The sequence below is a fragment of the Oryzias melastigma genome, linkage group LG3 (genome assembly GCF_002922805.2).
Source record: "Oryzias melastigma strain HK-1 linkage group LG3, ASM292280v2, whole genome shotgun sequence".
In the NCBI taxonomy this organism is placed as follows: Eukaryota; Metazoa; Chordata; class Actinopteri; order Beloniformes; family Adrianichthyidae; genus Oryzias; species Oryzias melastigma.
In genome coordinates, this window is record NC_050514.1 from 24509807 (window position 1) to 24537357 (window position 27551).

General features: G+C 38.4%; 1 protein-coding gene across 4 annotated transcripts in view; it reads left to right on the top strand.

The window, feature by feature from the left end:
• LOC112160546 (protein unc-13 homolog C) overlaps positions 1-27551 on the top strand; it is a gene marked incomplete in the record, with an annotated part of 136537 nt that overhangs the window by 53888 nt on the left and 55098 nt on the right. For all 4 annotated transcript variants that reach the window (XM_024295164.2, XM_036211111.1, XM_036211113.1 and 1 more), the window contains 4 exon segments: positions 1628-1784; positions 2211-2279; positions 17242-17331; positions 18446-18574. In XM_024295164.2, coding sequence (XP_024150932.1) covers positions 1628-1784; positions 2211-2279; positions 17242-17331; positions 18446-18574 — 445 coding nt within the window.

Consider the following 27551-nt stretch of genomic DNA (forward strand, 5'->3'; position numbering starts at 1 on the left):
GGCATTTAAGTAGTTAAAGTTCCTCATTATAAACAGCAAAATACTACTTCAACTGGAGTATAACCTGCTCATCAGTACACAAGACGTTTGACACTTGGGAATCTCCATGTCTGTCAGTCCATCAAGCATTTCACACAGAAAAAGTAAAGTACTCACTCAGACATACTGTGACAAAGATGACCGATAAATATTCACTACCTTGTCTTCTTAACATAGAAATTAGAATATTGAAACTCTATTTTTTTTTTCTCTTAAAATCCTACTTCGATCATCTTTTGTTCCATTTTAAAATCATTCCCAGTGGTCTTTCTATAATGATTGTGCTGTTTTTATCTGAAAAAAAGTTGTTTTTTAGGACATAGATTCTGCGTTAGAAATTTACCTCTAAATTGTGGGCAGGATTATTTTTGGTGTGTGTAATCCCGCCCCTCTTTGCTGAGAGGTGGGAGCAGACGCCTTGTGGCCCACCCAGCGTATTTTCTGTCACAAATAAGCTCTTTATCAAAAGGCATGTTTTCATCTGCTCCGGTTCACAATGATTCAAATAAAGAAATATTCACAAATGCAGTTTTAAGCATTATTTTCTTTTTATGTGATCCATCTTAAAAAAAAAAAAAAAAAAAAACGCGATAAGAACTTGTTAAAAACATCAGAACCATGATTTTTTTAATCCCCTTTTCATGTTTTTAACATGTTCTTGTAGCATTTTCCCCTGATAGAGGACCTATGCAAAAGAATTTATGATTAAAATGCATTTCTGAGTATTTCTTAAATCAAATTGCATTGGATCAAAAACCCGGATGCTAGAAAATGCTCTGACAGCTACTGAAATGGACATGCCAAAGTCTGCCCTCTTCACGTACCCTGGCATGGTCACACTTAAGTAGAAGATGAGTGTTTAGCACTCGTGCTGTAGCGAATTGCGATTCTAGATCAAAACTGTACGATTGGATCGATTCAATATTGCTCGTCGTTATTTTTGTGCTTCTAATGTTAGCTTGAAGCTGTAAGCTTGTGTGTGAGCATGCAAACAGAGCTGTCAGTGATGGGAAGGGATTGAGTCCTGCCTAAAACCCAGAATTGTATTTCTAATGAGCTACTGCTGCTGTGCATAAAATGAAACAGGATTTTTTGATTTTGGCTCAAAACGTCATAATCATAATTTAGGAGATCACTGGGAACAAATTTCTGAAAGAAAAAAAATATGGTTGGAGTGAGACTTTAAATACTTCCACATGTCAGATCCGGATGGTCAGCTTTGATTCATGACATAATTTGTTACAGTCATTGAAGACACTTTCTCACTTCTTAAACAAGGTTTATGTCTCAACCCTCACTGCAAAGGTAATTGTTTGGAACTGTAAAGTGAGGTCTCCTATAAGCAGCCGGAAGGTGAAAATGATTAAGAAGGTGACACTTTTGAGATTAAGAAATACCATTTCTTCATCATTGACAAAAGAAATTTGTTGATTTAAAGAGTTTCTTCTGGGCATCTAGTCGTGTTCATACAGATGCCTCTTGACTATCTGATGCGGGTCTGCTAATAGTCTCCTGATGTCCTCTATTTCTCGTTAGTGACATGATCTGAGTGTTGGCTTAGATAACACTCTTTTCCTCTCTTTTGCAGGCATTTCTCTTGTCTCTCTGCCAAATACATGTGTCCTAGTGTGCCAGCAGTGATGAGTAACCTGCTTGCGAATATCAACGCCTACTTTGCTCACACGACAACAAGCACTACAACCACGGCCTCCGCCTCCGACCGATTTGCCGCCTCCAACTTCGGGGTAACTCCACCAGCTCTTATCTGATGAATGCACCCTTTGAATCCACTCTGAATTCCTATCCTGATGGAGAAAATGTGTGATTTTTAATGAAATGTTTTATTTTAGGTCTGCTAATGTATGATTTAACACTACTACTCTCAGTGAAAGTTATTTTTCTGAAGAAAGTCATGCTCAATAAATCAAAACCATCACACACGTTGGCCAGTGCGTTCCATTTCAACTTTTAATAAGCTAATGTTGCAGGTCTCATATATTTTCAGACAGCTACTTGAGTTTGGCAATGATGCCATGACGCTAAAGTTTGTTGCAGGAAGTGGAAATTATTCACTGCAGGCATAAGCAATGCCACAGACCCGCGCCGTGTTATAAATTATTTGGCGCAGGGCTTTGAGTGTGAACTGAATTATTACATTTTGATCTTAACAGAGGGAGAAATTCGTCAAACTGCTGGACCAGCTGCATAACTCATTGAGGATTGACCTTTCCAAGTACCGGGTATGTATGAAATGTTTACATGTTGCATAAGTGAGTGTGTGTGAAATCACATGTCCCTGTGGCGCCTGTCACTGTTAAAAAATATATAAATATATTTGCTTTCACATTACAAATGCGAAAGGAAAAAGAAACACTTCAACAGATTTGATAGAAAAACTCTTTTTTTAAACAACAGTGTCAATGAACTGCAAAATACAAAGCACACAAAAGCACATTGTTCTGTTCTTGTTTCATTCAAGACTTTGTTGCAGAAAAATTACAATTTTTTCCCAATCAAGTTGTGTTCATGGCGTTTTCACAACAACAAGATCCTAGTTCAAATCCCAACTGGGACCTTTCTGTGTGAAGTTTGCATGTTCTCCCCGTGCATGCATGGATTTTTCTCTGGACACTCCACTCCAGGGTCCAAAAACATGCTTCATAGGTTGATTTATTACTTTAAAATTGCCCCTAGGTATGACTGTGTGCATATATGTGTGTGTGGTCACCCAGCAGTGGCCAGGTTTGGCTCTAGAATCCCCAGAAGATATACAGCAGGTTAAGAAAATGGATGGATGGTAAGTCTTTGAAGAAAAGGCCCACTTTTAGACTCCAAAATTCTGAGAAATAAGTATATAGTGTTTCTAGCTTTTTTTTAAATTAAAAATACCGGTTTAGGTGATTCAAAATGTTAACTGTAAGAAACGTTCAGATTCAAGAACATCAAATTGTAGGTTATATTCCCACGGTTGTAAATTCTACTATCAAAACCCAAATAAAAAAGAGACATAAAAGACATGTCAAACGAGAACTCTGGTCTTAAAAGGGTTAAGACTCGGTACTCCGGTGGTATATGATGATCTGATGGCATAGAATGTGTATGGTGTGACAGAGGTGAGAAGAATGAAGAAAAATGTGAGCTGCTACGATGGGAGGATGCAATTCATGGTCATTCTGGAGGCTGCTTGACTCAGTGTGACTGATTTTTAGCTTACAGCCCTTCTCCTTTGCCCTCCATTTGGATGGGCAGATGTATCATTTTCTCTCAGACAGGATGTTGTTCCATCCTAGAAAATCAGCATGGCAGGAGTGGTTTTCAGACTGAAATGCGGCAACATTGGAACAATAGTCGTGCATTTATTTATTTAGCTTGGTTTAACAATTCAGAAAAACAAGTTTAAAATGTTTTTAATATTTAAACAGTCTATATCTTTATTTTGTAATGATTAAGACCATTTTTACCTGATTCATTCAATATGTATCAACCTGACAAGCATGTGGTAACTTCAAAGATTCCTTCACCTCAGTGGAAATGATAAGGAGTGATCTTTAAAGACTAAATATGTCTGGAGTGCTCTGCTGATTCTTGTTTTGGTAGTTTATTTTTTAGTCATTTTTTTCAAAAGTTTCGAGGGAATGACTGAGAGTTCCTCATTAAAAAAAACAGTTTGTCTTTGGGCTCCTGGTCGTTGTGTTCTATTCTGCCATGATCTAAAATAAACAGTCAGTGCCACTGAAGAAGAGCAGGAAGAGACTAAAAAGATAAATAAAAAAAAAAAAAACTATAGGGCACGGGTGTCAAACTCAATTTCACAGGGCGCCAAAATCCAAAACACCCTAGGTCACGAGCGAACAAGATAAACATGTATTGAACATAAAACTCCATTTTTAACATGTTAAAACTGGAACTTTTTAACATAATTATGAACTAAATATATAGCATTACCTGCAATAATGCCAGTGTGAATTCTGCAAGATAAATTTGGCAGCTAAAGATGCTGAAATGTATAGCTAAAAACACTTAAGCTAATAGCTGAAAACAATGAAGCCAATAGCCAACATATAGCTGGGGGGAGGAGAGGAGAAAAAAATAAATAAATAAATAAATAAATAAATAAATAAATTAGCCAAACAGCCTAAATTAGCCAAAACAGCTAGCATGTTACACCCCATTTGGTCTGGGGAATAGCATAAAGGAAAATTAAAGCAAAATGTGTTAACAAAAACAAAGAATTGCTCCATAAATAACTTATTTTTTTTTTAAACAAGACAAAAGAATAACTTAATGTGAAGCAAAAAGGCTTCAGGGTGAAACAAGGCCAAAATAACAATCTAAGCCCCAACTAACTCAACCCAGGGAGCTTACCTGCAAAAGAAACAGTAAAAGAATGACAAACACTAACCTCCCTGGACTAACAGAAACAGGAGAAAAGATTTACTAAAGAAAATAGCAGTTCACTCCTACAGCTTCACTTAAATTAACCAACACTAAATAAGAAACAGAGTGGGACCAAAGAAACTACAAAGGGCACACAAAATAAAACAGGTGGAGAAGAGCACCGAGCTGCAGTGCAGACAGGTTGCAGCCCAGCTCACCTTCTCCTGGGTTGGAGGTCCTCAAGGTGCTTTTAAAGGTGGCTCCACTTGGTTTGGGCCAATTGGAGCCACGCCCTCCAGCACCACACCTGAAAGAAATAGAGACAGAAAGACGCACAAAGATCCAAAAACAAACAGGAGTCTCACTCTGAGAGAAAAATACAGAGCCAAATATGGCCACAGCTGTAACACATGTAGCTAAAAAATCAATAGCCTAAAAATATCTTAGTAAATGCCAAAATAGTCCAAAAAATGCCAAAAGAGTACATTTTTTTTAAAAACTTTTAACATGAATATGAATAGCAAAGAGGCAGGAATATTATTCCAGATAAATCAACTCAAACTTTAAATAACTTTGAATATTTTACTCTCCATAAAACTATTTTTGACGAAATGAAACAAGTTAGAAATAATCTCAAGATAACATCTGAAGGGCCGGATAGAATTACCTGGTGGGCCGGATCCGGCCCCTGGGCCTTGACTCGACACGTGTGCTATAGGGCTTTAATCTTAAAATGATTATTATTATTATACTTTAAGTAGTATAAGTAAAAACATGTTTGCACCAGAACACAACCTTACTTTAATAAAACAATTTCAAAAAAGTTCAATAAAATTCAATCTTTGCAAAGTTTTTGAAAATATTTCTGCAAAGAAATAGTTCTGAGTTACATGGGACAGTTTGCATCCCCAAAAGGCAACTAACCATTGATGTCTTTATGAAGTTGCACTTTACTCAGTGTGTGCTGGACGCCTGATTCTTATTAGATGCAAGCCTCCAGGTGGATTCAGCATCGCTTATATCATGCAGTCTTCCTACTCCGTCTGGCATGAGGCAGTAATAAACTTGCACTCTCAATGCGTGCCTGCTCCTCTTCACATATCGGTGTTGACCGCATGCTCTGCACTTCAAAATAGACTGTTCTGTATGTTTGACACAAACTAGTTCCCTAGGAAGTATTTATTTATTTATTTATTTTTTTGCATCGGATTAAGATAAGGTGCATTAAATGACAAAAATTATGATGTGTGATAAGATAACACATCTGTGCTCAGGCTTCCTTTGTGTTATAAATACTGAATTTTTTTGTGTTATTGTTTCAAACACAAAATGAAAATAAACACAATAATTAAAAAAATACAAATGTATATATAAAAAAATACAAATATACAAGTATAGTAAACAATGTGTTTAAAAAGGAGTGGGAAGAAGAAAAGGCTTGTGTGGTCCCACCCCTTTTTACAACACCTTATGTTACTTTTTTGTATTAACAGTTTATATTTAGAGTTATGACAGAAAAGGGAGAGAAAAGCAATTCATAGTAAATACAAATTTACATACAAAAGTAGTAAAGCACATTGTAGTTTTACTTTTTTTTAAATTTTTTTAACACAGACTACACTTGATTTTCTGTAAAAAGAAAAAAATCTGTTTATTTTTTAGGAGACTGAAGCCATTTAATTTAACCAGGAAATCAAATTATAATTTGAAACAGCACAAATATATATATATATATATTAATTGAATCTTTTTTTTCTTTTTGCCTTAGAAATAAAACTTTCCCGTCATTCTTTTTAGTTTTTGATCCAACAAAGTGCAATATAATTATTTATTTTATATTTAAATCTTTATAGTGTTGGAACCTGATTTTTACCTCCCACCAAATGTTCTTAAAAATAATGAGGATAAGGTCATGCTAAGAATTTACCATTATTTTCAAATAGTTTTCATTTATGTTGTACGTTTCTTAAATGTCGAAATACAAAAGATAAATTATCTAACACATTAATGATTTCAAAAATATAAATTATAATGGATTTTTAAAGAAATGTCCTTTAAAAGAAGATCATATTTACAAAAGGATTAGACTAGCAATGAGGGCCAAAACCTTTTATCAGGAGGTCCTAATAAAAGCAGTGCACTGTGTGTTTATTGTTACCTCAACTGGTTAATCCAGTGCAGTAAAACGGTGATATAAGTGCCTTTCTTAATGTTAGCGGCTGTTATTGATTCAGCGTTCAGAGGCAGAGCACAATCGATCCAGTTCTTTGATATTATTATGGGAGATTGTAGTGGTGGAGAAGTTTAATTGGGTTATAGTTTGAGTTGTGGTTCCCATATTTGGCCTATAGTCAGTCTGACACCGCTACAAGAATGCACTACGCTTGGAGCAACATATTTGCCCTGCTCTCGTTTTTTTGTTCGGTAATTGTAATTGAATGACGATTGTAGGCGTCCTCTCTTTGCTTGTAGTGTTTTATGAAGAGGTTTGTGCTTGACTGCAGGACTGTGAACACTTGTCATCTTCGTACATTATTACAGTGAACTGAGGCTGCGTGGCATGTGTTCATTTCCCTTCGAGGACATGCACTCTCTGATGTTATGTTCACCGACACATAAAATGCTGAGGTGAAACGGCATCCAGGTCAGCCCAAACATGAACGAGTGAGCTGCTGCTCCGGCTGCACTCAGGTCATCCAGCTTCACGACTTCCAGCTGCTTCTCACGCTGCCTGTCCAAAGTATGAATGGAGAAAAATCAAACCAGCTTTGTTTAAAAAGCTCTTTATATTCACAATGTTGAACCTATTATTGCTTGACAAGAGTAGATAATATATTTATATAAAACAATTAGACACATGCAAAAAAGTAACAATTTAAAAATAACTGAATAATCTTTATATTTAAAAAAAAGGAGGTCCCATCAGACTGTAAGAGACACTTGACTTTGAAATTGTTAAAGTAAATAAATACATAAACTCACACTAATATTATTAATGAATTTGAAAATAAAATTAACATGATGAAAAATAAAATATAAAAAAGGGGTTAAGTAGTCCAATAATTAATCAATTAAAGCAAAACTCTACTTGACTTTAGTTAATAATTATGATATTTAACTAATCAAATGTGACATAAATGTGTTTTGTTTTTGTTCGTTTTCTAGTTCTAATCAATGCATTTCATTATTCCTGTAAAGAGTTTGAAATATTTCTCAGATTTTTCCTGTATTTTTCACTTGAAATAAACCAATCAATTAATCAATTAATCAATCAATGATGGGAAGCGGGGATGTGTGCACACCACACCAGCAGTTAAACCCACAGTTCAAAGGCGAATTTTGGAACAGTCACTGACTGTATAAGAGAACTGGACTGAGAGAGTGTGACGTCACCCAAAAAAAAAACGCCTTCCTTACTTATGGCTCCTGCTAAATGAAACCATTTTCTGACAGTGATTATTCCAAATTAGTCTGACTCAAAGTTTCTATGGTAACTACTGTCAAAGTCCACACCCCTTCCACTGAAAGAGAGCTTGGCAGAAACTGTCAATCAAACGTTCAAGGTGGGGGCCAGCGAGGAACCACATGCTTTAACTGAGGCATCGGATTGGCCAGTTTATAATTTGAATAACTTCTGACAAAGAAAAAAAATATAATGAAGAAAAAAAAAAAGAATTAGCAAGAACAATAAAAAAAAGATGTCAGAGCAAGAATGGTTATTCTGACAAATAGAATGACTGAGTATTAACTGTTTCTAGTCTATTTCAGACTTTGGCTTATTGGAGCCAGCAGGTACTTCCTATTTTGAAAGTGGGGGGGTCGCTCAGTCCAGTTTTCTATATACAGTCAATTGATTAGCTCCGCCACTCAGCAGAAACTATGTCCTTGAAATCGATACAGGTTTTTTGATTGTGGCCAAAAATGGCAAAATCATAATTAAGACCACCGGATACAACTTTATATAAGTAAATACAAATGAAACAAATAAAAAATAGAACAATATTTCAATTGAAGGCAGTATCTCCTTTAAGATGTAAAAATATATATTTTTTAGTTTTCTTTTGAAATTCTCCACTCTAGGAAGACAGTTCCCTTGAGAGACAATCCTACTTGAAACTACACAAACTCACATGCTAGATTTATGATCTAGTACTTTCTTTCTGCTGCGTGCACATACACGTGCACAAATCTTCACACTGGTGCACAGACAGGACCGCACACATCTCCCCTCTTCTCCCTCTGCTGTTGGTATGAGTGAGCTGGAGCTGAAAGATGACCCACTCACCTGTGACGTGACACCAAAGGCAACATGTTGTTGAGAGGATGGAGAGTTGCTTCTATTCCCATCCTGTTTGGCACATCTCTATGTGTGAAGCCGCAAGTGATTTCCGACTCCCAAAGCAGCTATGGACCCATGAAGGGATAAAGAAAGGAGAGCTTAAAGCATGGTTGATAGAAGGAAATTAGCTTGAGACAGGAAAAAAAAAATGCAAATATTAAAGGAGTAATAAGGGGGATTTGTGAATAGAGATGTGGAGGAAAGAGATTTGCATAAAACGGGGAAAGGTTTAGCAAGAGTGGAGGGGAGGAATGAAAGGCGCGGGTGGTCGACAGTGAAGGAGAAAGGGTTAAGTGAAGGCGAGATGGCCTCTGTTTTCGTCAGGTGTCCTGGCTGTCTGGCAGTGACACGTTCACTTAGAAAACTCACAGAATATCACGCTGGCTTCACCTGCCAGCGCTGCCCTGCTGCTCCCCTGTCAAAGCTGTGGCTCGTGCACTCTTCCACACACAGTCCATACCCCCCCTCCTTCTGCAGGCAGAACCAAAGAGAAGAGCTGCCACTATTTCAGCCTAATAAGATTCAGATCTGGCTGCCCCGCCTGCTCACCGTATGGATTTCCTTCTAATGACATTCTGAGGGAGATCGAGTTTGCTTTTGTAAAACAGGGGACTTAAATCAGCAGAGAGCGAGCCGGCCCACACCTGCCGCTTCGCATTTTGCTTCCTGTGCATTTCTTCTCGTTCGGCTTTTTCTCCGGCTGCACTGATACACGGTGACACCTTGTAGAGCAAGGCTGTCCCTGCTGAGGTTTGGGAGTTTTTCGAGGTCAAACATGAAATCTTTGCATTCAGAGCGTGCTGCCGGGGATTTGGACCACTGCTTTAGTTTGAGCAGTTTTATATAAAGTGAAGTCAGTTCAGGAGGGACCTCTGGGAGTCCAGGGCCTTGTTCTTAAAATTGAACTTACTAGCATTAGAGTGGGCAGTTTGTTGTTTTCAGGGCTCGCTCAGTCTGCTTTAACAATGGAAGTAGTATGTATATGAAGTATAGCTGTTGTCAGTACTGTACTCACAGCAGTACATTACAGTTTTTTCCTGTTTGGAAACACAAACCTCCAATGCAGCTGGTGAAGTATATCAAAGACTGGCATAAAATATCAGCACTGTCTTAATATATTGATAGATTACATTTTTTTCAAGTAGCCTAAAAAAAAATACAGTCATGGGTAAAAGCTAGAACCTTATTTTAATATTCTCATCTGGGAAAAAATGGTAATGTCTACAACCAGAAAGAACAGCTAACTTTTGTTTATAAAGTATAAAAAATCAAGGAAAATAGTCAAAAAATTAATTTCCTTACTTTAATTTGAGTTCCATTCAATTGTAAGACTTTGTTATGGGAACTGAAAAAGAAATGGAACAAACTTAAAAAGCACAAAAAACCCATTTAGCCCCTTGATGCCAATTGATGGAAGGTCTTTTTTGTGCTTCATGAGCTGGAACACCAATTTGTGTAGAAAAAAAACAAGCAATTAAATATTTGAAATCAATTAGACGGTGTGCCCTGAGTCTATATTCTATGAAAGTTTAATTTTTGAATGGAATTATGACTTTTTCATGATATCTTTTTTTTATTATTATTTCTGTAGGCATAAAACCACTTCTGCTCCTAAATTAACTGAGTACTTAATCTAAACATAAGTGATTTTTTTTTCATATTTAGAAATAAATTCAAGCACCGAAGGTTTAAATTTATAAAAACAATTTGGGAGCAACAACAGAGATGGTTCATACGTTGGTGGTTTGATTGGAAACCATGACATAACCACCACATGCGGAGAATCCTATGAGTAGACTGACTAAAATACATTATTATTTGTGAAATTAACCTCTTTTTTTAGCTTAAGTTTGAAAAGCATCTTGCAGTTGGGACTTTGCTGTCTGTGCTGGATTGTAGAAATATGTTTTTATCTGAATGTCTTCAGAAGATTGACACTATTTATCGTGGTTTTCATCATTAACTGTAAAGTTATGTGAGATGTATTGTGAGAGTTAGCATAAAAATAAAACAACTGAACAATATCAGAGCTATCCAGACATACAGGAAAATGAAAATGTTAATGCAGTAATCTAATAATTATTTATATTATTGGTAATCTATTACTCTGCAAGGGGATGCTTTAAGGTGAATTCACACCAAACGCAATTTGTTTCAATGTTAAATCAATGGTACAGGTGCGCTCTGAGGCGAATTGAAGCCCTGCACCATGATTTGAGCAAATGGCGTGGTGCGAATGTCTGCCAGCAGCTCGATTTGAGCCACAAGGCGCAAATCGGGCGGCACAGGCAAAATTTAAACATTTGAAGCTTGACAGGTCGCTGCGTCGCATCAGCCAATCAGGAACTCAGCTTTGGGCACGTGACTTTTTTATTGACCTGATCAGCGGGAAAATACTAATATAATACGAGTGTTTTGTCCTGTTAATTTCAGACTTCTTCATGGACTTTTTATTTTTATTTGGGGGATGCCGCTGTAATGCGTGCCGACGCAGCTAGTGTGTGCATCTTAAAATTCACAGACACCCACACGCAGCCGCGCGGTGAAAGAGGAGCGGGCCACTGGTTTGAAGCTCAGCGGTTGGGGAACCCTGATTTAATAGGAACAGCCAGCACGTCAAAAAACCTGATTTCTCAACATCATATGTGTCTCCCATTCATTCTAAGTGAGACATCCGCCGACAGAGCTGGTAGCTCCTCCCACGTGTCAGAAATACCTTTTTTTGACAGGTGGCGATCAGTGAATTCACTGCACAGCAAAAGAGGGGCGGGGCAAGAAATTTGTTGTGCAAATCGCGTTCGGTGTGAATGAACCTTTAGAATTGCAGATAAGGAAGATTTTGGCATGCCAACTTTTTCAAACATCCGGTTTTCATCTGCTCCTGATCCAAAGACATTTTAATGGAGAAATACTCAAATGCAGTTTTAATCCTAAATTATGTATACATCGTCTCCATTTTGAGAAAAATGCTACAAGAACATTAAGGAGAGGGGGTGACCTATTCTCTTTGCTTAAAACAAATTTTTTGCTTGCTGTTCCTCAGACTGAAACTTAACTGAGTTAATTGCTTTGAACGTGTTTAAGTCTATGACATGCACAATTTTGTCCTTTATATGTTGCTGTATTTTGACACTTTTGCAAGAGAGGTTTTTAATCTCAGTGGAACTTTACCAGTTAAATAAAGGTTCCATAATGTGACCTGGCAGAGAGTCCACCCTAGGGAAACTGAAACCCTGTGTTTACATTTACACTGAGGGTAATCAGAACAACAAGAAGCAGCTGAGTAAACAAAAACTAAACCCTACTGTGATTGCAAGTGGGGACGAAACAACAAGACGTACAACCGTACATAACCTGACACCAAATACTAAACACGAGGGGAAAAAATAACAACAATTAAACCCAACAAATGACATCATCTTAGTGGAACAACATGTACTTCCTCTATAATTAGCCCCTCAAAATGCAAAAACAACACCATACAGATGATGAAACTTTGTTGGAGAAGAAAAAGAAATCACAAAGGTATTGAAAAAAGAACTGGATATTAGAAAACAGCATGAAGATATGTGTCTGTGTTGGTGAGATTTCTTCTGTCTACAGAGATATTTCTGCTCCTCCTGGGAAATCTATCGGCCTCTTCTGATCACATCTAAAATGAAACCATAAAAGTAAATTTCTACTACTTCTGCTGGATGTTCCCTAAAACACATTTTTGTGGAACATATAATGCAGTTTGTTGAGAAACGGCTGATCAGTTAACCCCACAGAAGAGGCTGAAAGTTAACCAATTAGCAGAGGGCGGCAGCATGTGACGAGAGGCAGACCCTGATAACAGTTGGTGGTTCAGCATCTGTCAGTGTGGGACCGCTTTGATGTCCTGTTTTCCACATGATTAGCTGCTCTCCCTTCATGTGCTTCCCACTGCTTGACCCTCACCTTTTCAGCCATGAGTCTGCCTCTTTAGCCTGTACAGATCAATAAAAAATAAACTCTTTGCCTCCAAAACAATCTGAAAACAGTCAAGCACAAAATGTACACACTCACCAGCACATTTATTTGGTACACCTTGCTAGTACCCGATTGGACCCCGTTTTGCCTTCAGAACTGCCTTAATCCTTGGTGGCAAAGATTCAACAAGGTACTCAGAGAGTTTGGTCCATATTGACATGATGACATCACCTGGCTAAACATCCATGATGCCAGTCTCCCATTTCACCACATCCAAAAGGTGACTAGAAGCCATTAGATTACAGAGAACTCATTGTCATGTTGAAGAACCCAGTCTGAGATGATTCCAGCTTTATGACATAGCGCCTTATCCTGTTGGAAGTACAGGAGGCCATTAGAGGATAAATACACTGTTGTCGTAGATATTTACATAGTCAGAAAAAATTCTCAGACAGGCTGTGGTGTTGTAACTATGCTCACTTGGTACTAAGGGGGACAAAGGGTGCCAAGAAAATATCCCCCACATCATTACACCACCACCAGCCTGAACCTGAACCGTTGATACAAGGCAGGCTGGATATCCATGCTTTCATGTTATGATCTCAAATTCTGGCCCTACCATCTGAATGTCGCAGCAGAAATTGTGTCTCAGACCAGGCAATGTTTTTTTTTTTTTTTTCCCAATCTTCTATTGTCCAGTTTTGGTAAATGTTTGAATTGTTGTTAGGAACTGCTGGTATGGACTCCAAATGGAGGACAACGTAGAGTGAGAGAGTAGGTGGTTTACTGTGAAGTCGTAAGGCACATGTGTCAAAGTTAAGGCCCGAGGGCCAGATCCGGCCCCCCTGGGTAATTCTACCCGGCTCTCCAGATGATTTTATTTTATTGTTATTAATGGCCCAATGTTATCTTATGTCTATTTTAACTAGTATAATTTTGAGAAAATATATGTAGAGTAAAATACTGAAGGTTATTTAAGGTTTAAGTTGATCTATTCTGGAATAATATTTCTTCCTTTTTATTATTCATAATTATGCTAAAAGGCTATGCTTTTAAAGTTTTAAAATGTAGCATATTTATAGACTTTTGAACTATTTTGTCATTTACTAAGTTTTTTTAGGCTATTTTGGAGTTTAGCTAATTTCAGCCACGAACTAGCTTACTTGGCAAATTTAGCCTTTTTTCAGTTTTTTAGGATATTTTGAAGTTTAGTTATTTTTTTCAGCTACGTGCTAGTTCTTTTGGTTAACCTAAGTTTTTCTTTTTTTTTTTTTTTTAATTTTTTGGCTAATTTGGCATTTAGCTAATATTTTAGCTGGCTATCAGCTTCAGGGTTTTCAACTACCAGCTTCAGCGTTTTTAGTTATAAATTTCCGCATCTTCGGCTATCAGCACTAACATCTTCAGTGGCAAAATTCAGCTTACAGCATTCACAGTAGCATTATTGCTGGTGATGCTATATATCTAGTTCATAATTATGTTAAAAATTTACAGTTTTAACGTTTTAAAAAGGTAGTTTTAGAGTGTTCAATACATGTTTATCCTGTTTGGCCAGGTCAGTGACCTAAGATGTGTTTTGGATTTTGGCCCATTGTGCGATTGAGTTTGACACCCTTGTTGTAAGGGATGAGCAGAGGTCCTGGATGGCAATTCTCAGGATGGTGGTTGGCATGAGGGGAAATCCTGGTGATCCTTGATTAGGGAACAGTAGATATTAGAGAGAAAGAGCAGTAACAAGTCTAAGGTTTATTATGATTGATTGATTGACAAACCAGTGTTGGATGTCCTTATAACAGGTTGTCTGATGAGGAGATGACGAGCAGGTATGCAGAATCCCATCTTGTGGGTGGTCCTGACACTTTTACTTTTTCACGATGAACAGTTACTACGAAAAACTCTTTCAACATGGGCGGGCCTTAAGACTGTATTTTTAATTAAGAAAACAAAGAGCTCACAATTCATTAGCATCATTTACTCCTTGTTTCCCAGACGACTTTTTTGTCATTTCTCCTAGGAAACGCTGAAACAGATGCCTTACTTTCTCAGCTCGCTTCTCTGCTTCTTGTGGGAAATGTTTTTTTTTTTTTTTTCCCTTCACACTTATCTTACCTGTGCATTTCTGTTGATGAAGACAGAGTAAGCCTTTTAGGACTGATATTTACCAGCTCTTATCAGCATTATTTTAGCCTCTTGACAGAATGCAAAAATAATAAATATTTAAGAAATACTTAAGCTGAGCATCAGATGACTCATTATAATGAATTTGTCAGCAACAGAAACAGCCTGCAATTATACTTGCAGTGTATTTCATGACTAATACTTCACTAGCTCTCAATTACTGGCTGTTTTTAGTTTTTATCGTTGGGGCTGTGCCATGTGCATGCACAGATTTCCCACGTAATCAGCAGCAAAATGGGAAATAGAGAGGGGTTTGGCCATTTTTCTTTATGCCTGAATTATGAAAACAACCTTTTAAAGATTTATCTGTTTTCACGTGTTGAAAATAAGATGATGTTGTGTACACTTAATTAATTTCACAGCGAAGCGGTGAGTCGAGCCATCATTGAGAAACAGTGTTGGAGTTTTGAAAGCTGTCGATGTGGTTTTAGCTGATTGTGCAGTGGTTTGGTCTTTCTCAGATAAATCTAAATTCTACTGGAAATGCCTTTTCGAGAGAAGATTAAAATTGTTGATTATTATGACGTTACTCGAGGATTAATGGAGCCCCCTATGATTACACACATTTTTTAAACCTCACAATGCAAATCTAAGAAAACCGTTTGTTTTTTTTTTTCGTTTAATTTTGAAAAACTGCCTGAAAATAATAGTTATTTTTTTTTTTCTGATGGAAATGTTAATCAGGAGAAGAAGAAAAAATAGAAAAGGGAATATAGAGGAAAACAATTATTTGTTTTTAAAGAAAAAGTAATGCATTTTCTTCAATTTTCTGTCTTTGGTCTTCTATTTATATTCGTATATATGCAGGCAACTTTGAATAACTAATCTAAATATAATAAAAAGTGAAAATACATTTGATTTTGCTTCAAAGGTTTTCTGCTTGAGTCCAGTTTTTAAATGTAACAGGAGACGTTAAAATGTTCTGCAGCAATCAGCTGCAGAACAGCCTGAACGTTTGCACGTTGCTGCTAAATGAAACCAAGAAATTATAAATGACTTAGAGGCGTACACATCTGGCCCCAAATGCTATGATTGACTATTATTTCCTCCATTTGGAGCTATAATGACTATGATGATATATTATGCCATTTAGAATCCTTTTTTTTTTTTTTTTTTTTTTTGGGAAATTGTGTTTTAGTGTTTCCAGCTAATTCCTTCCTCCTGAAACTGCTGCTGATTGAGATTTTTAATGTCAAACGTTTGTTTTAATAATCAGCAAATAAAATGTTAAATGAGAAGAAAATGACAAATCTTCATGAACAGGTTTGAGGTAATGAGCAGCAGCAGCTCTACTCAAGGATGTGGTGAAGCAAACGCTAACTGCCGTGAATGAAGGGCTCGTACATGAGAGGCTGTTGCGGGATAAATTCCTCCCTCGGCTGATGGAGAAATAGTCGTGAGTGAAATTCAATTGTGGGCAGATGAGGAGAGTGGAGGCGGCCTGGAGTAGCATTTCAATTCTTTGTCTTTTCCCGTTACTGTGAAGAGACCGGATGAAGGAAGACGCTCTGGCCTCTTTAGTGGTTTTAGAATTTTCTTCAGCTGTGAAGAAACTCTGAAATGATGCAAACAGCCGTTTTTCTAAAACAAAAAAAGTTAATTCTGATTTCCCTTTTTGCACATCCGCTGCCAAACATAGTATGTTTGCTTAAAGATGTGTGTCAGGCTTGTTTGCCTGCAGGCTGTTTGTTGCCATTTCACCTCTAAGCTTGACTTCTTCTATTAATCATGAGCATAAAGGAAATAATGTGTAATTTCTCAGTAGACTGCCCACTGCCTGTGAGACTTTAAAAGGCCAAGAACACTGACTTTTTTCGTTTTTGCACCAGGCTCCTGTTTCGCATCTTTTGTTTCATCTTTTTTATTAACTCAGTAAAAAGCATCCAGGCAGCTCGCTTCCCAAAGATGGCAGACTCGCATCTCTCCATTGTGCTTGCGTTGTTAAGACTGGGGGCGGCTTCTTCTCAGATTTGGCTCGGTTTCCTAAATCCTCCAAGTGCATTTATTTAGAGGATCAAGGAGAGAGCAAAAACAAGCAAAATTTTATTAGACTGAGGCAGGAGGAGCACATGGAGCGGCGATGCTTTTCCTCAGAACTGTCAGGGGTTTATATGCTCCCCGTCACGCCGTTCTGCTCCGCCTGATGACTTCATGGCCCTGAAATAGAGGTTTTCATCAGCCCAGACCTCCCTTGTTCACTAAACGATTAGACGGAGCATCATTTTGGTATGATTGCCGGCTCAGTAATCAGTTTTCATGTTTCGGTTTGAGTGATGTGCCGTGGAATAAAGAGATGTGAGATGTTGCAAGGCTACAAATGAAGAGATGTCCTCTCTCCTCTCTCTGTCTCGCTGCAGGATAACTTCCCTGCAGGAAACCCAGAAAGGCTCCAAGATCTCAAATCCACCGTCGATCTGCTGACAAGCATCACCTTCTTCAGGATGAAGGTACAGTTGCACTGGACACCCGGAACAGAACGGCTTTGTTCCGCAGAAACATGGCAGATGAGGGTTTGCATGTGAACCTTATAGTTCTCTTTTGGGAGTGACTCATGCTCTGTCAGTGCTGGTCACTGTCAATAAAGCTTCGTGCACTAAAAGATTTAAACCAGAGCTTTGCAAAAAGCTATTTTCTGACGTAAACTAGTAATTTCTTGTCACATAGTCGTGTAAACCCATCTAAAACATCAATGTTTTTTTTCATGTTGGTCCATATTCTGTGATACATCCTGATGTTGAAAAACCTGCCACTGCTGCCTCATCTCCTCTCCTTCCCTCAGCATTTACAGTACGCTGACTCGTTTCTGGCTATAAGAAAAGCTTTGTAGTGTGTGGGGGTGTGTATGTGTGTGTGTGTGAGAGCAGTGAGGCATAACTAAGACGGCAGCTTTGAGCTAAGGATTGAAAAACTGTCACTTTAGGTCACCAAAGCCTTCACTCTGTGCCGCACTCATGCCGAGCTCTACTTTGTGTACATTATGTGCTGCCGCTCAAACGCCGTTGCTTCAGCGTTTGTGTACGATGACCTGGACATGCACCTAAATGTCAGACTGGGTTACACTTCAGTTAAGATCAATTTATAATACATGTCAGCGGACTGCCCTCTTTACTGGAATAATTTGACATCTTTTTGTAAATATTTGAAACTTCAAAACCGATGTTGTTGCATAATCATCGCTGGATGCTGCATGTTTGTATCCTTCAGAGTTTCCTCCTGCTGCTGCCGGATCTATTTTTGGAACACAGTTTTGTGGTTTAGCAGCTCATTAAAAAGAAGTCCTGGTTTTTGGACAGTGTCTGTGCTGCATCCTGCTACACGCCAGCTATCAGGCCTTTTCCCGATTCTTCTAATGGGCAAAAGTTCCAAGAGGGCAAACCCAAACTATACAAAGTCGATGTTAAACGAGGAATTGATCCCATTTTCCAATCTAAGGTGGAATTTCTTTGCACTTTTTCGCCACTTCGGATGATTTTTATCCTTAATAAACCTTGAAGAGGACAAGAACAATGTGTGACCCTGGAGGCACGCTGACACATTTAATAACGGAGTTTTCATTTTTAGGTTCAAGAGCTGCAGAGCCCACCGAGAGCCAGCATGGTGGTGAAGGACTGCGTCAAAGCGTGTCTGGACTCTACATACAGATACATTTTTGACAACTGCCATGAACTGTACAACCAGCTCCTCGATCAGGTAACTGACTCCAATAGTTTTTAGAACATTCAGAGTTCTTTTTGCAGTCGTTTCACCTCACATATCTCCATCCAAACAGGGCATAAGAACTCACTTTATTTCATTAATCAATCATAGATTTAACTGTTTAGCTTTTTTAAAGCAACAAATGCTTGTCACAGTTCCATAGAAAAAGGAAATAAGACTACAGTCACATATCCCAAAATGCCACGCACAGCGACCTAAATCCAAGTTTTTCAATAAATTCGCCATTTGAAATCGAGAGGCAGCAGTCACTGTTTTACACATAGTGGCCGCGGAGGTTTAGTAACAAAAACAGGATGATATTTTTTCATCGATCAGTGGCTGCCCAAGCACATTTGGAGGTCAAGTGATGGCAGTCTAGTGGCAGGCGGGTGGCAAGAAGGCAACAAAACAATAATTGACTAATAAGAGGGTCTCTAAGGTCCCCAAAATTGTCAGATGATTTCAGACTGCCTCCTGCCAGCCACCCCCTGCCCTTGTGCTGCCACTCCACTGCCAACGTTAGATTGTTAGAAATCATACGGTGGCAGCACGAGCACTCAATATGGGCTGTTGACTGATGATGGCCAGTTGTCAATCTGGCATTCCTAGCAAACCTAGGTCCAAATGGGGAGAAGGCATTGATGCTGCACAAAACTAATCAAGGTGTAGATAGCACCACAGCGACTCAGAGACCTGCGTACTGATGCTGAGGAGCTGAGAAGAACACAAAAAGACAGAAGATTGTGCTTTCTCTGGAGGCATTTTGTTAAAAAAAAATGTACATTTTTAAATTGACAAGACTAATTTGTGCTGGTTGCCTGACTGCTCCCTGACTGCCAACTGACTACTGGTTGACTACCACCTGACTGCCGACTGACTGCCAACTGACCTCCCCCCTGACTGCCAACTGACTGCCGACTGACTGCCAACTGACTGCTGACTGACTGCCGACTGACTGCCATCTTGACTGCCACCTGACTGCCAACTGACTACTGGTTGACTGCCACCTGACTCCCGACTGACTGCCACCTGACTGCCTACTGACTGCCGACTGACTGCCACCTGACTCCCGACTGACTGCCACCTGACTGCCTACTGACTGCCATCTTGACTGCAGACTGACTGCCACCTGACTGCTAACTGACTTCTGGTTGACTGCCGACTGACTGGCACGTGACTGCCAACTGACTACTGGTTGACTGCCACCTGAATGCCAACTGACTGCCGACTGACTGCCGACTGACTGCTGACTAACTGCTTGGATCTACACTCATCACGCCAACAATTTTCAAAAGAATCTTGTGGCGGCATGAAATCTTTGTTTAAAGATTCTACCAATGTCTCAATATTGCCCGGTGGCAGTTGTATCTGTGACTGAAGCATAAATTATATAAAAAAAAAAAAAAAACTACAACAAAAGATAAAAGAAAGATTTCTCGTGGTGCTTTATGAGAATCTCCTAATTTAGACCTCAAGACATTCAGCTCACAAATTTGGTTCTACCCAAAAAGAAGCTGCTCTTTTGACCCCCCCAAAACATAGCAGAATGTTGTTGAACAAATTCAAATCAACAAGATAAAAACTAAACTATTAAAAAAAAAATAGCAAATGAAAGGAGGTTTAAACTAAAGAGATATGGTTTCTACATGAATAAAACAGATTTACAAGGTGTCTTTTAACAATTAATTAAATGAAATCATACATAAATTAAAGAAGAATGACTATGATGTAAATCTGAGTTCATTCATCTGCATTTGCAAACGTGGATCTAAAACTTGCCTAAAAACCCTAAACATTGCAGGGTGGGAACTAAGAATCAAACTGAAGAAAGTAAAAGTGAAAAGGAAGAAGACATGCAAACTGATTTTCACATTTATTATCAAGTTTCTTTTCTTGAAAAATAATGTATTTTGTTGGTTACATCGATCAAACTTCGTCTAACCATTTTACTTTAGCAAAAAAGACACTTTTGAAAGCATTCAGCTCATTGCTCTGCTGTGTCTCCTCACATAATATATATATTTTTTGCTTTTTGTTGTTTCATCATTTTGGCTCTAGTTGTTTCTTACTTGGGTTAAAAAAACAATAAATAAAAGTCACTACTGGCTTCTTCACATGAAGACTCATTCCAAAAACAATAAAAAGGACTGTTTAACTTTAGTGAGATTATGAAAAATGATTTCAAATTACATTTATTTTGACTTTTATTACAGTGCAAACAGATATATATATATATATATATATATATATAAAATTACATTATTAAAATACAAGTCTTCTTTCTCTCCATAAATGAAATGGAAAGCAATGAAAGAAGAAGAATGAAAGTGTTTGTTTTTATTGGGATCAGAAGTAAGTTTGCAGACTTCAACAATCATATTTCTGTTATAAGTACTTTATGGACCTTAGGATTCGATGCTGGCAGTCATCCGTCAGAAACGTCTCTCTGGTCTTTTCTGTGAGTGACGTGCTGTCAGCGGTGTCACACTCTGTCACTGATGTTTTCATCAGATTCTGCATTTTAAATTAACGTTCGTTCTTGCTAAGGTCAGTACGACCTTTTAGCGCAGTAAATTATCTCTGTGCATTAACAGGGACATCACCTGAATCATTTTAGTTGCTTAATTAAAGCATCAATTAACATTTTTTTGTCAAAACATCAAAAATGGGATGGAAATTTCCAGTGAAGAATTAAACATTTCATGAGAATTAATTGACTAAAAACTGAATTAAGTGTCTTTGAAGGCTCCTTCCTGTCATCCCGTTCAGCGCTTGGATGTCATCTTTGTGCTGCATTCAAGTGCTGTTCTTTTTACCATATGCTGTCCGCACGAGGGGGCATAGCAGGGAGCCCCCAAACTGGCTCAATGACAGTTTGATGCATGAGAGCCCTGCAACACCTCCAGCCTGACATGGAGCTGACAGCGCGTCTTCTCTTTCAGCTCTAGCGTACGCTTTATTTATTCCCCACAATGCAGGGAAAACATAAAGCATCTCTGGCATGGCTGGAAATCAATAGCCTATATATAATATACTTTATGACAGACATTTACCTGACAACAAAATGTGCAAAGTGTATGTTGGAAAGGTATGAAAGGCTTCAACCTTGTAAGAAGGAGAGGCAATTCCAGTGGACATTTATGTAAATGATCACTTGGTTTCAGGCTTTTTCGCGTATTATTTGTTCAAAGTTATGGGAACAAAAAACATTGAGGCTTTAAAAATCTGAATTCACACTCCCTAGTGCTGGCTACTGACTTATAAAAGGTTATCATTAAAACTACTGCAATGACATAAGCAACTGTTTCATTATTTAGAACCCAGTTAGAGGCCATTTACATATTTTAAAAGCATCGTTAAGTTTCTCCAATTTTTATGTGCTGGACTTTTCTTCCCTTTGGCCTCATCAGAGTAAATAATCAGTCAACAGGAATCTTCACGCGATTATATTCCGGTTTGCTTCCCGAAGAGAACGCCTTCCACACAGACGAGATAATTCCTTCTCGGGTCGTAATGGGGTGCAATCTCCTCAAAAGTTGAATAAAAGGCTCCCTTTGTTTAAACAGCCGGAGGGGTTGTAAGCAATTACCAAACCCGTGCGATAGACACTTGTGCTAATTACATCCTCGTTCACCACAGTTTCACAGCAGACAGCCTCTTCATCAGTGTTTCCTGCACGGATGCTGAGGAAGAAGACGTCAACCTCCAAACAAACCTCACTGTGACTCTACGTCTTAATCCTGCAAACAGCAGGTCGCCTGTGCTGCAGCACACAGAACACATCTCAGACCCCAATTCTCCAGCCTTTAACGGAGATGGAGTGTGGTGACACAAGAACTGACACAGTGGCCAGGGAGGCAACGCGGCCACAAAGAGGCATATTGCATAACAGCAAAGCTCTCTGCCTGGGCGTAATGTGACGGGGGGGAGAGAAGCAAGGCAAGGGGAATTTAGCTTAACTGTTTCTTAAATCCTGGCAGCAAAGGGAGGACTGCGAAAAGCAAGATAAAGGCAAACGTGAAAGATGGAAGGAGAGCGTTGAAAAAAAGAGCAGAAACAACAAGTCCAAATTTTCTTTGGTTTATCTACTTTAAAGGCTTTAAAGAAAACAGAAGTAGAAGCACCAACGAGTGTATAAATGCAGGAAAGAATTTGAGGGAAGGCCACAACCAAAAAGCCCAAGGAGTTTCCTTTTTCCCTGCAAAATAACATATCCTTTTTTTTAGAAAGAAAATGCACTTAATTTATGTTTTAACAAGGGAATTAAAGATGGGCAAAATGTGATGTGAACTCTTTTGAAATGTTTGACATATTTGCAGAAATATGACCTTAAGCGATGTGCATTTTGATGCAAAGCTTAACAAATTATGGATTAGCCAGAAGGCCACTGTGATGTATGAGTGCATGAAACGAAAGACAGGAAAATACAGTATTCCCACAACATGGAATCTCATATTACCTCAACTGTAAGGCTGGGATGTGGAAGTATTGGGTTGCATTCACACAGGTCACGATTTGCGTCGTCAAGTTTCAATGTTAAGTCAATGTACAGACGCAATCTGAGGTCCTGCGGTGCGATTTCGGCGTCAGGCACAACAAGGGACAGCTATGGGCATGTGACGTTTTCAGTGACTTGATCAAAGGGTAGCAAAAATAATAATATGGCGGCTCAATGTGGATTTTCATCCTGAACTTCAATCCACTTTCAGGGGCCGGAGGTTGCCAGAGACTTTCTCGGTTACTGTTTGGTGAAGGTAAGAAATATCCTGGACAGGTCGCTAGCCTGTCACAGAGCCCATAGAGCTGGAGCAATTGCTCCCGCTATGCTAGTTGGACAGCGTAGCGAGTTAGCAAGGGCAGCCGCCCAGGCTTGCCATGGAGTTTGTCATGGTTGCCCACTGGCAGTTTTTAAAAATATTTTTACTTAACCAGGTAAGCTATTAAGAAGATTTACTACAATGACCTGGTTGGCTGTCCGGCAGACGGAAAGCCACCTTGGGTTGCGTCAAACGGAGCCACCATTCCAGCTTTTTGATTTTGATGTTTTCTTATTTTCATCAAGACAATAATAAAAAGATCCTCTTCCCTTTTTTTTTTTTTTTTTTTTTTTTTTTTTAAACTTTCCCTCTCAGGTAAATATTCAAACTGGGCCATGGCAGATGGAAGTAACATTTAAAATGGCCATCAGGTGTGAAGTACACTGAACCAGGAGAGACTGAATGATCTGGTGAACCCAGAGACGGCGAAGTGCATAGAGCTCTCCAAAACATATAAACTCAAGCTACTCGCTCAACATCATTTTCATGATGTAGCAATGAATGAAGTCCAGAAAAACGTTGGCAGTTGCTCTAAGACTGGGCCGTCAAGGCATGGCGCATTAAAAAGAGGCGGCAGATGCAAATTTAAAGGGTAACCAAAACCTAAATCAACTTTTTTTTTGGCTGTTTACCTCTATAAATGTGCTGTCTGTTGGTCATTGCCAAATGTTTGATAAATTAAAATAACTTGTTTAATTCTAGCCGATATGCCACCTACAGGTTGAATTAAGGTATTACATTTGAATTTCCTGATTTGTTAAACTATTTAGGTCTCACGACATTTCAGACGTCCCAAATCATGATCTGCAGCTCCAGTAATGATAACAGTCCTGTTTCCCAGCCCCGCCCCTTTGATTGGATTTTCACATTTTGGCTGTGGGTGGAGTCAGCCTCCAACTTACCTGTTTAGTTACCCTTTACCGTGTAAATCACGTCCGGTGTGAATGCAGCATTATGTTCCAGGATTTAATACCAAAAATTCTATAAAAAATTTAAATTGATCCAATTTGTGAGATTTGATTTCATAACAAAAGTCACTTCAGAGACCCAGAAAAGCAGAAAAAAACAAAACAAAAAAAAACTTTAAATACAAATGACCCAGTTTACTCCAAACAGAATATATTGATTCAAATATACAACAAAATATGCTTAAATAAGTTGCTAAAACTATCATAGTTTTTACACACTTATTTAATATGTATGCATACATTGTACAAACAAGAAAAACAATATTTTCATTATCTATCTACCCAAGATGAAATCTTTAACTCATGATAACTACGATATTTATCTTGTAATAATAATAATATATTTTTTTTCTTGCGCTTACAAACACAATCACTTTTATTCAATTGATAAAGCAACAGCAGATATGATGCCTGCAGGAAAATCAGATGCAAGAACAAAACATAAAGTGAACTTTCTGGAACTTTTGAAGTTCAGTGAAAATTTAATTTAACTTCAGATGAACGGTTTAGATAATGTGTTTGAGTCTGCTGTTCTGAATGTGTGTTCATGGTCTGAGTAAGACAGACACAAAATAACGTCATATAGGCACAAATGGTTCGCAAACTTTCAAGTACCCCTACACTGTCTGCAGCCCCAGCCTGTATCTCGACTGTGATTTCAAATGCATTGAAGCCATTTCAGTCCCGCCTGCAGCTCACACCTCAGACTCGTGGGAATTTGATTATATTCCCTGGAAACATCCTTCAATCATAGTCAGTAATATTTGGCACATTGTGAAAATTGATGAGAAGTTCCAATGTTAATGCTGATGACTCCCATGCTGGAAGTGAATGTGCTAACAATAAACAGAAAGCACTGGCTACCATCTCGAGTGTTTGTGTGTAGCCGTAAAGATTTCCTCCACCCCGACCAGACGAGAAATGAAGGCAGAACCGTTGCACGGCGCTGCATTCCTGCTACAAGTGAAAAGGAAGCCCACGGGTGTGTTGTTGGCTAATAAACACAACAGGCTACTCAATCACCTTTGACAATGTATCTGTGCCGCGCTGAGCTGCATACCAATGAGCCAAGGAGCTCTTACCTTTTAGTGGGATGCAGGCTGCATTTAATTAGTTAAGGATGATGCAACCTTCAATGTCCTTCATGCGTGCGTGTGGTTATGCACACGCACAGAGGAACGTGCACACTGGCTTTGCATAGTCACCTCCTGCAGAGATGTTCCCTTTATTATTCATGGCTTCACTTTAACTGAAAATGCTTCTTCGTGCATGTAAGGCCAAATGTGAGTCTCCCTTGATTATTCGACAGAGTGTTGAGTTACGTTGGTGTATTATTCCTACAAGCTATAGGTGAGGGGCCAAAATGGATTTTGGGCCAACTTATGCAACTTTTATACTTTTTTTTCTTATCAAAGTCCCACTCTAGTCATATTTTGACTTACTGTAAACACATTCCCAGCGATCTTTTAATTATGATTATGCCGTTTTTAAGGCAATATAAAAAAAATTTTAAAAAAGTGTCATTTCAATTGTTTTCCTTCTCTGTCTGAGTTCTGGGCCAGATTGGTGGCAGGGAGTAAGCTTTCACTCACTTCCCATCATCCAATTGTTTACACACTCTCCCCCTAGCTTACAGCCCCTCACAACCCCAACATAACGTTACAAATGCTACAGCAATGGCGAGCAATATCAGAGCTATCCAGCGGTACAGTTTTGAACCAGATTCCAGCTCAGATGAGGAAAACAAAGACGTACATGGATCTACTTGTCTACAAGTGGATGTATCCAATTGGAGCAAATCTGGGAGCTTGTGGTCCATCAATTGTAACAATTACAAGCGTTCTAAAACAACATTTTTTTTCTACTCCTGATTCACAACTATTTAAATAAAGAAATACTCAGAAATACCATTTTTAATCTTAATCTTTAGAAAATATTACAAGAACACGTAAAAAACACCAAAAACACAATTTCTGGATAACCAAAACATAAATAAACTTTTTTTTGGCTGTTGACCTCTAGAAATGTGGCTTTAAATGTGTTGTCAATTTTTTGTCACGTTAAAATTAACTAAAATATAGTCAAAAACCTTCTGTGTGCTGCCCCCTACAGGTTGAATCAATGTATTACAGTTGAATTTTGTGATTGGTCAAACCATTTAAGTCCCACATCATTTTAGAAGTCCCATGTCACGATCTACAGCTCCACTAATGATAACAGTCCAGTTCCCCAGCCCCACCCCATTTGACTGGATTTTCACATTTTGGCTGTGGGTGGAGTCAGCCTCCAACTTCCCTGTTTGGTTATTCTTTAAGTATTTCTAAAACAGGTCATGTCATATCATCACATTGTCACTCTTCAGTCATCATTCTTAAGTTTTTATAAATGTGAATGACGTGGCCGATGCACATATAAAAGTAGGTCATTATACGCACAGAACATTCGGCCTCTACTGTAAAAAATAAATAAATAGTGGAATATGAAAAAAAAAGAAAAGAATTTGCCAATTTAGGATTTATGAGACTTCAATCAATGGAGCCCGTGCGATGAAATGCTTAGTAATCTCTTTTCAGGTCTACGAACAACATGACAGACTTAACCTTTACAACCTCGACCCCAAATGATTAGTGAGTGGAGAGCCTTGTGTTGACATAATCTGCTATCGCAAAATCAGCTGTAAACCCCATCTGTGTTTCTTGTTCTTGAGAGATTAACTTCAGAAGCACTTTTCCAAAGCCAAGTCAGCAGGACACGCTGCAGCAGAGCGCGCCCTCTGCCTCTGGTTCTTTAAAGCAACAGTTTGGTACTGGTTGATCATCGCAGGGATTTTCAACGTGCTGAAGATTATAAAGAGGATGAATGTACAAGGTTCATGGCCTATTTTTTTTTTTTTTTTCCACTCAAAAATAAATACTTGTCCTAGAGATGAGATGATGAGAGATTGTCAATATACAGAGTCTTCAATAAAGGACGTTTTTTTTTTTTTCAAAAAACGTAGTGTGAAATACAAATGAAAGGGAAGCTACAATATTAAAAAATAAATAAATAAAAGCATCAGCAAGACCCATTAAAAAAATACCTTGATTTAGAATAGCAGCCAGACAAAGTAAAACATTTAATGGATAAAAATGAATGAGCTGACTAACAACAGCGTAATAGCTTGGTTTGTCGGCTTTGTGTTCAGTG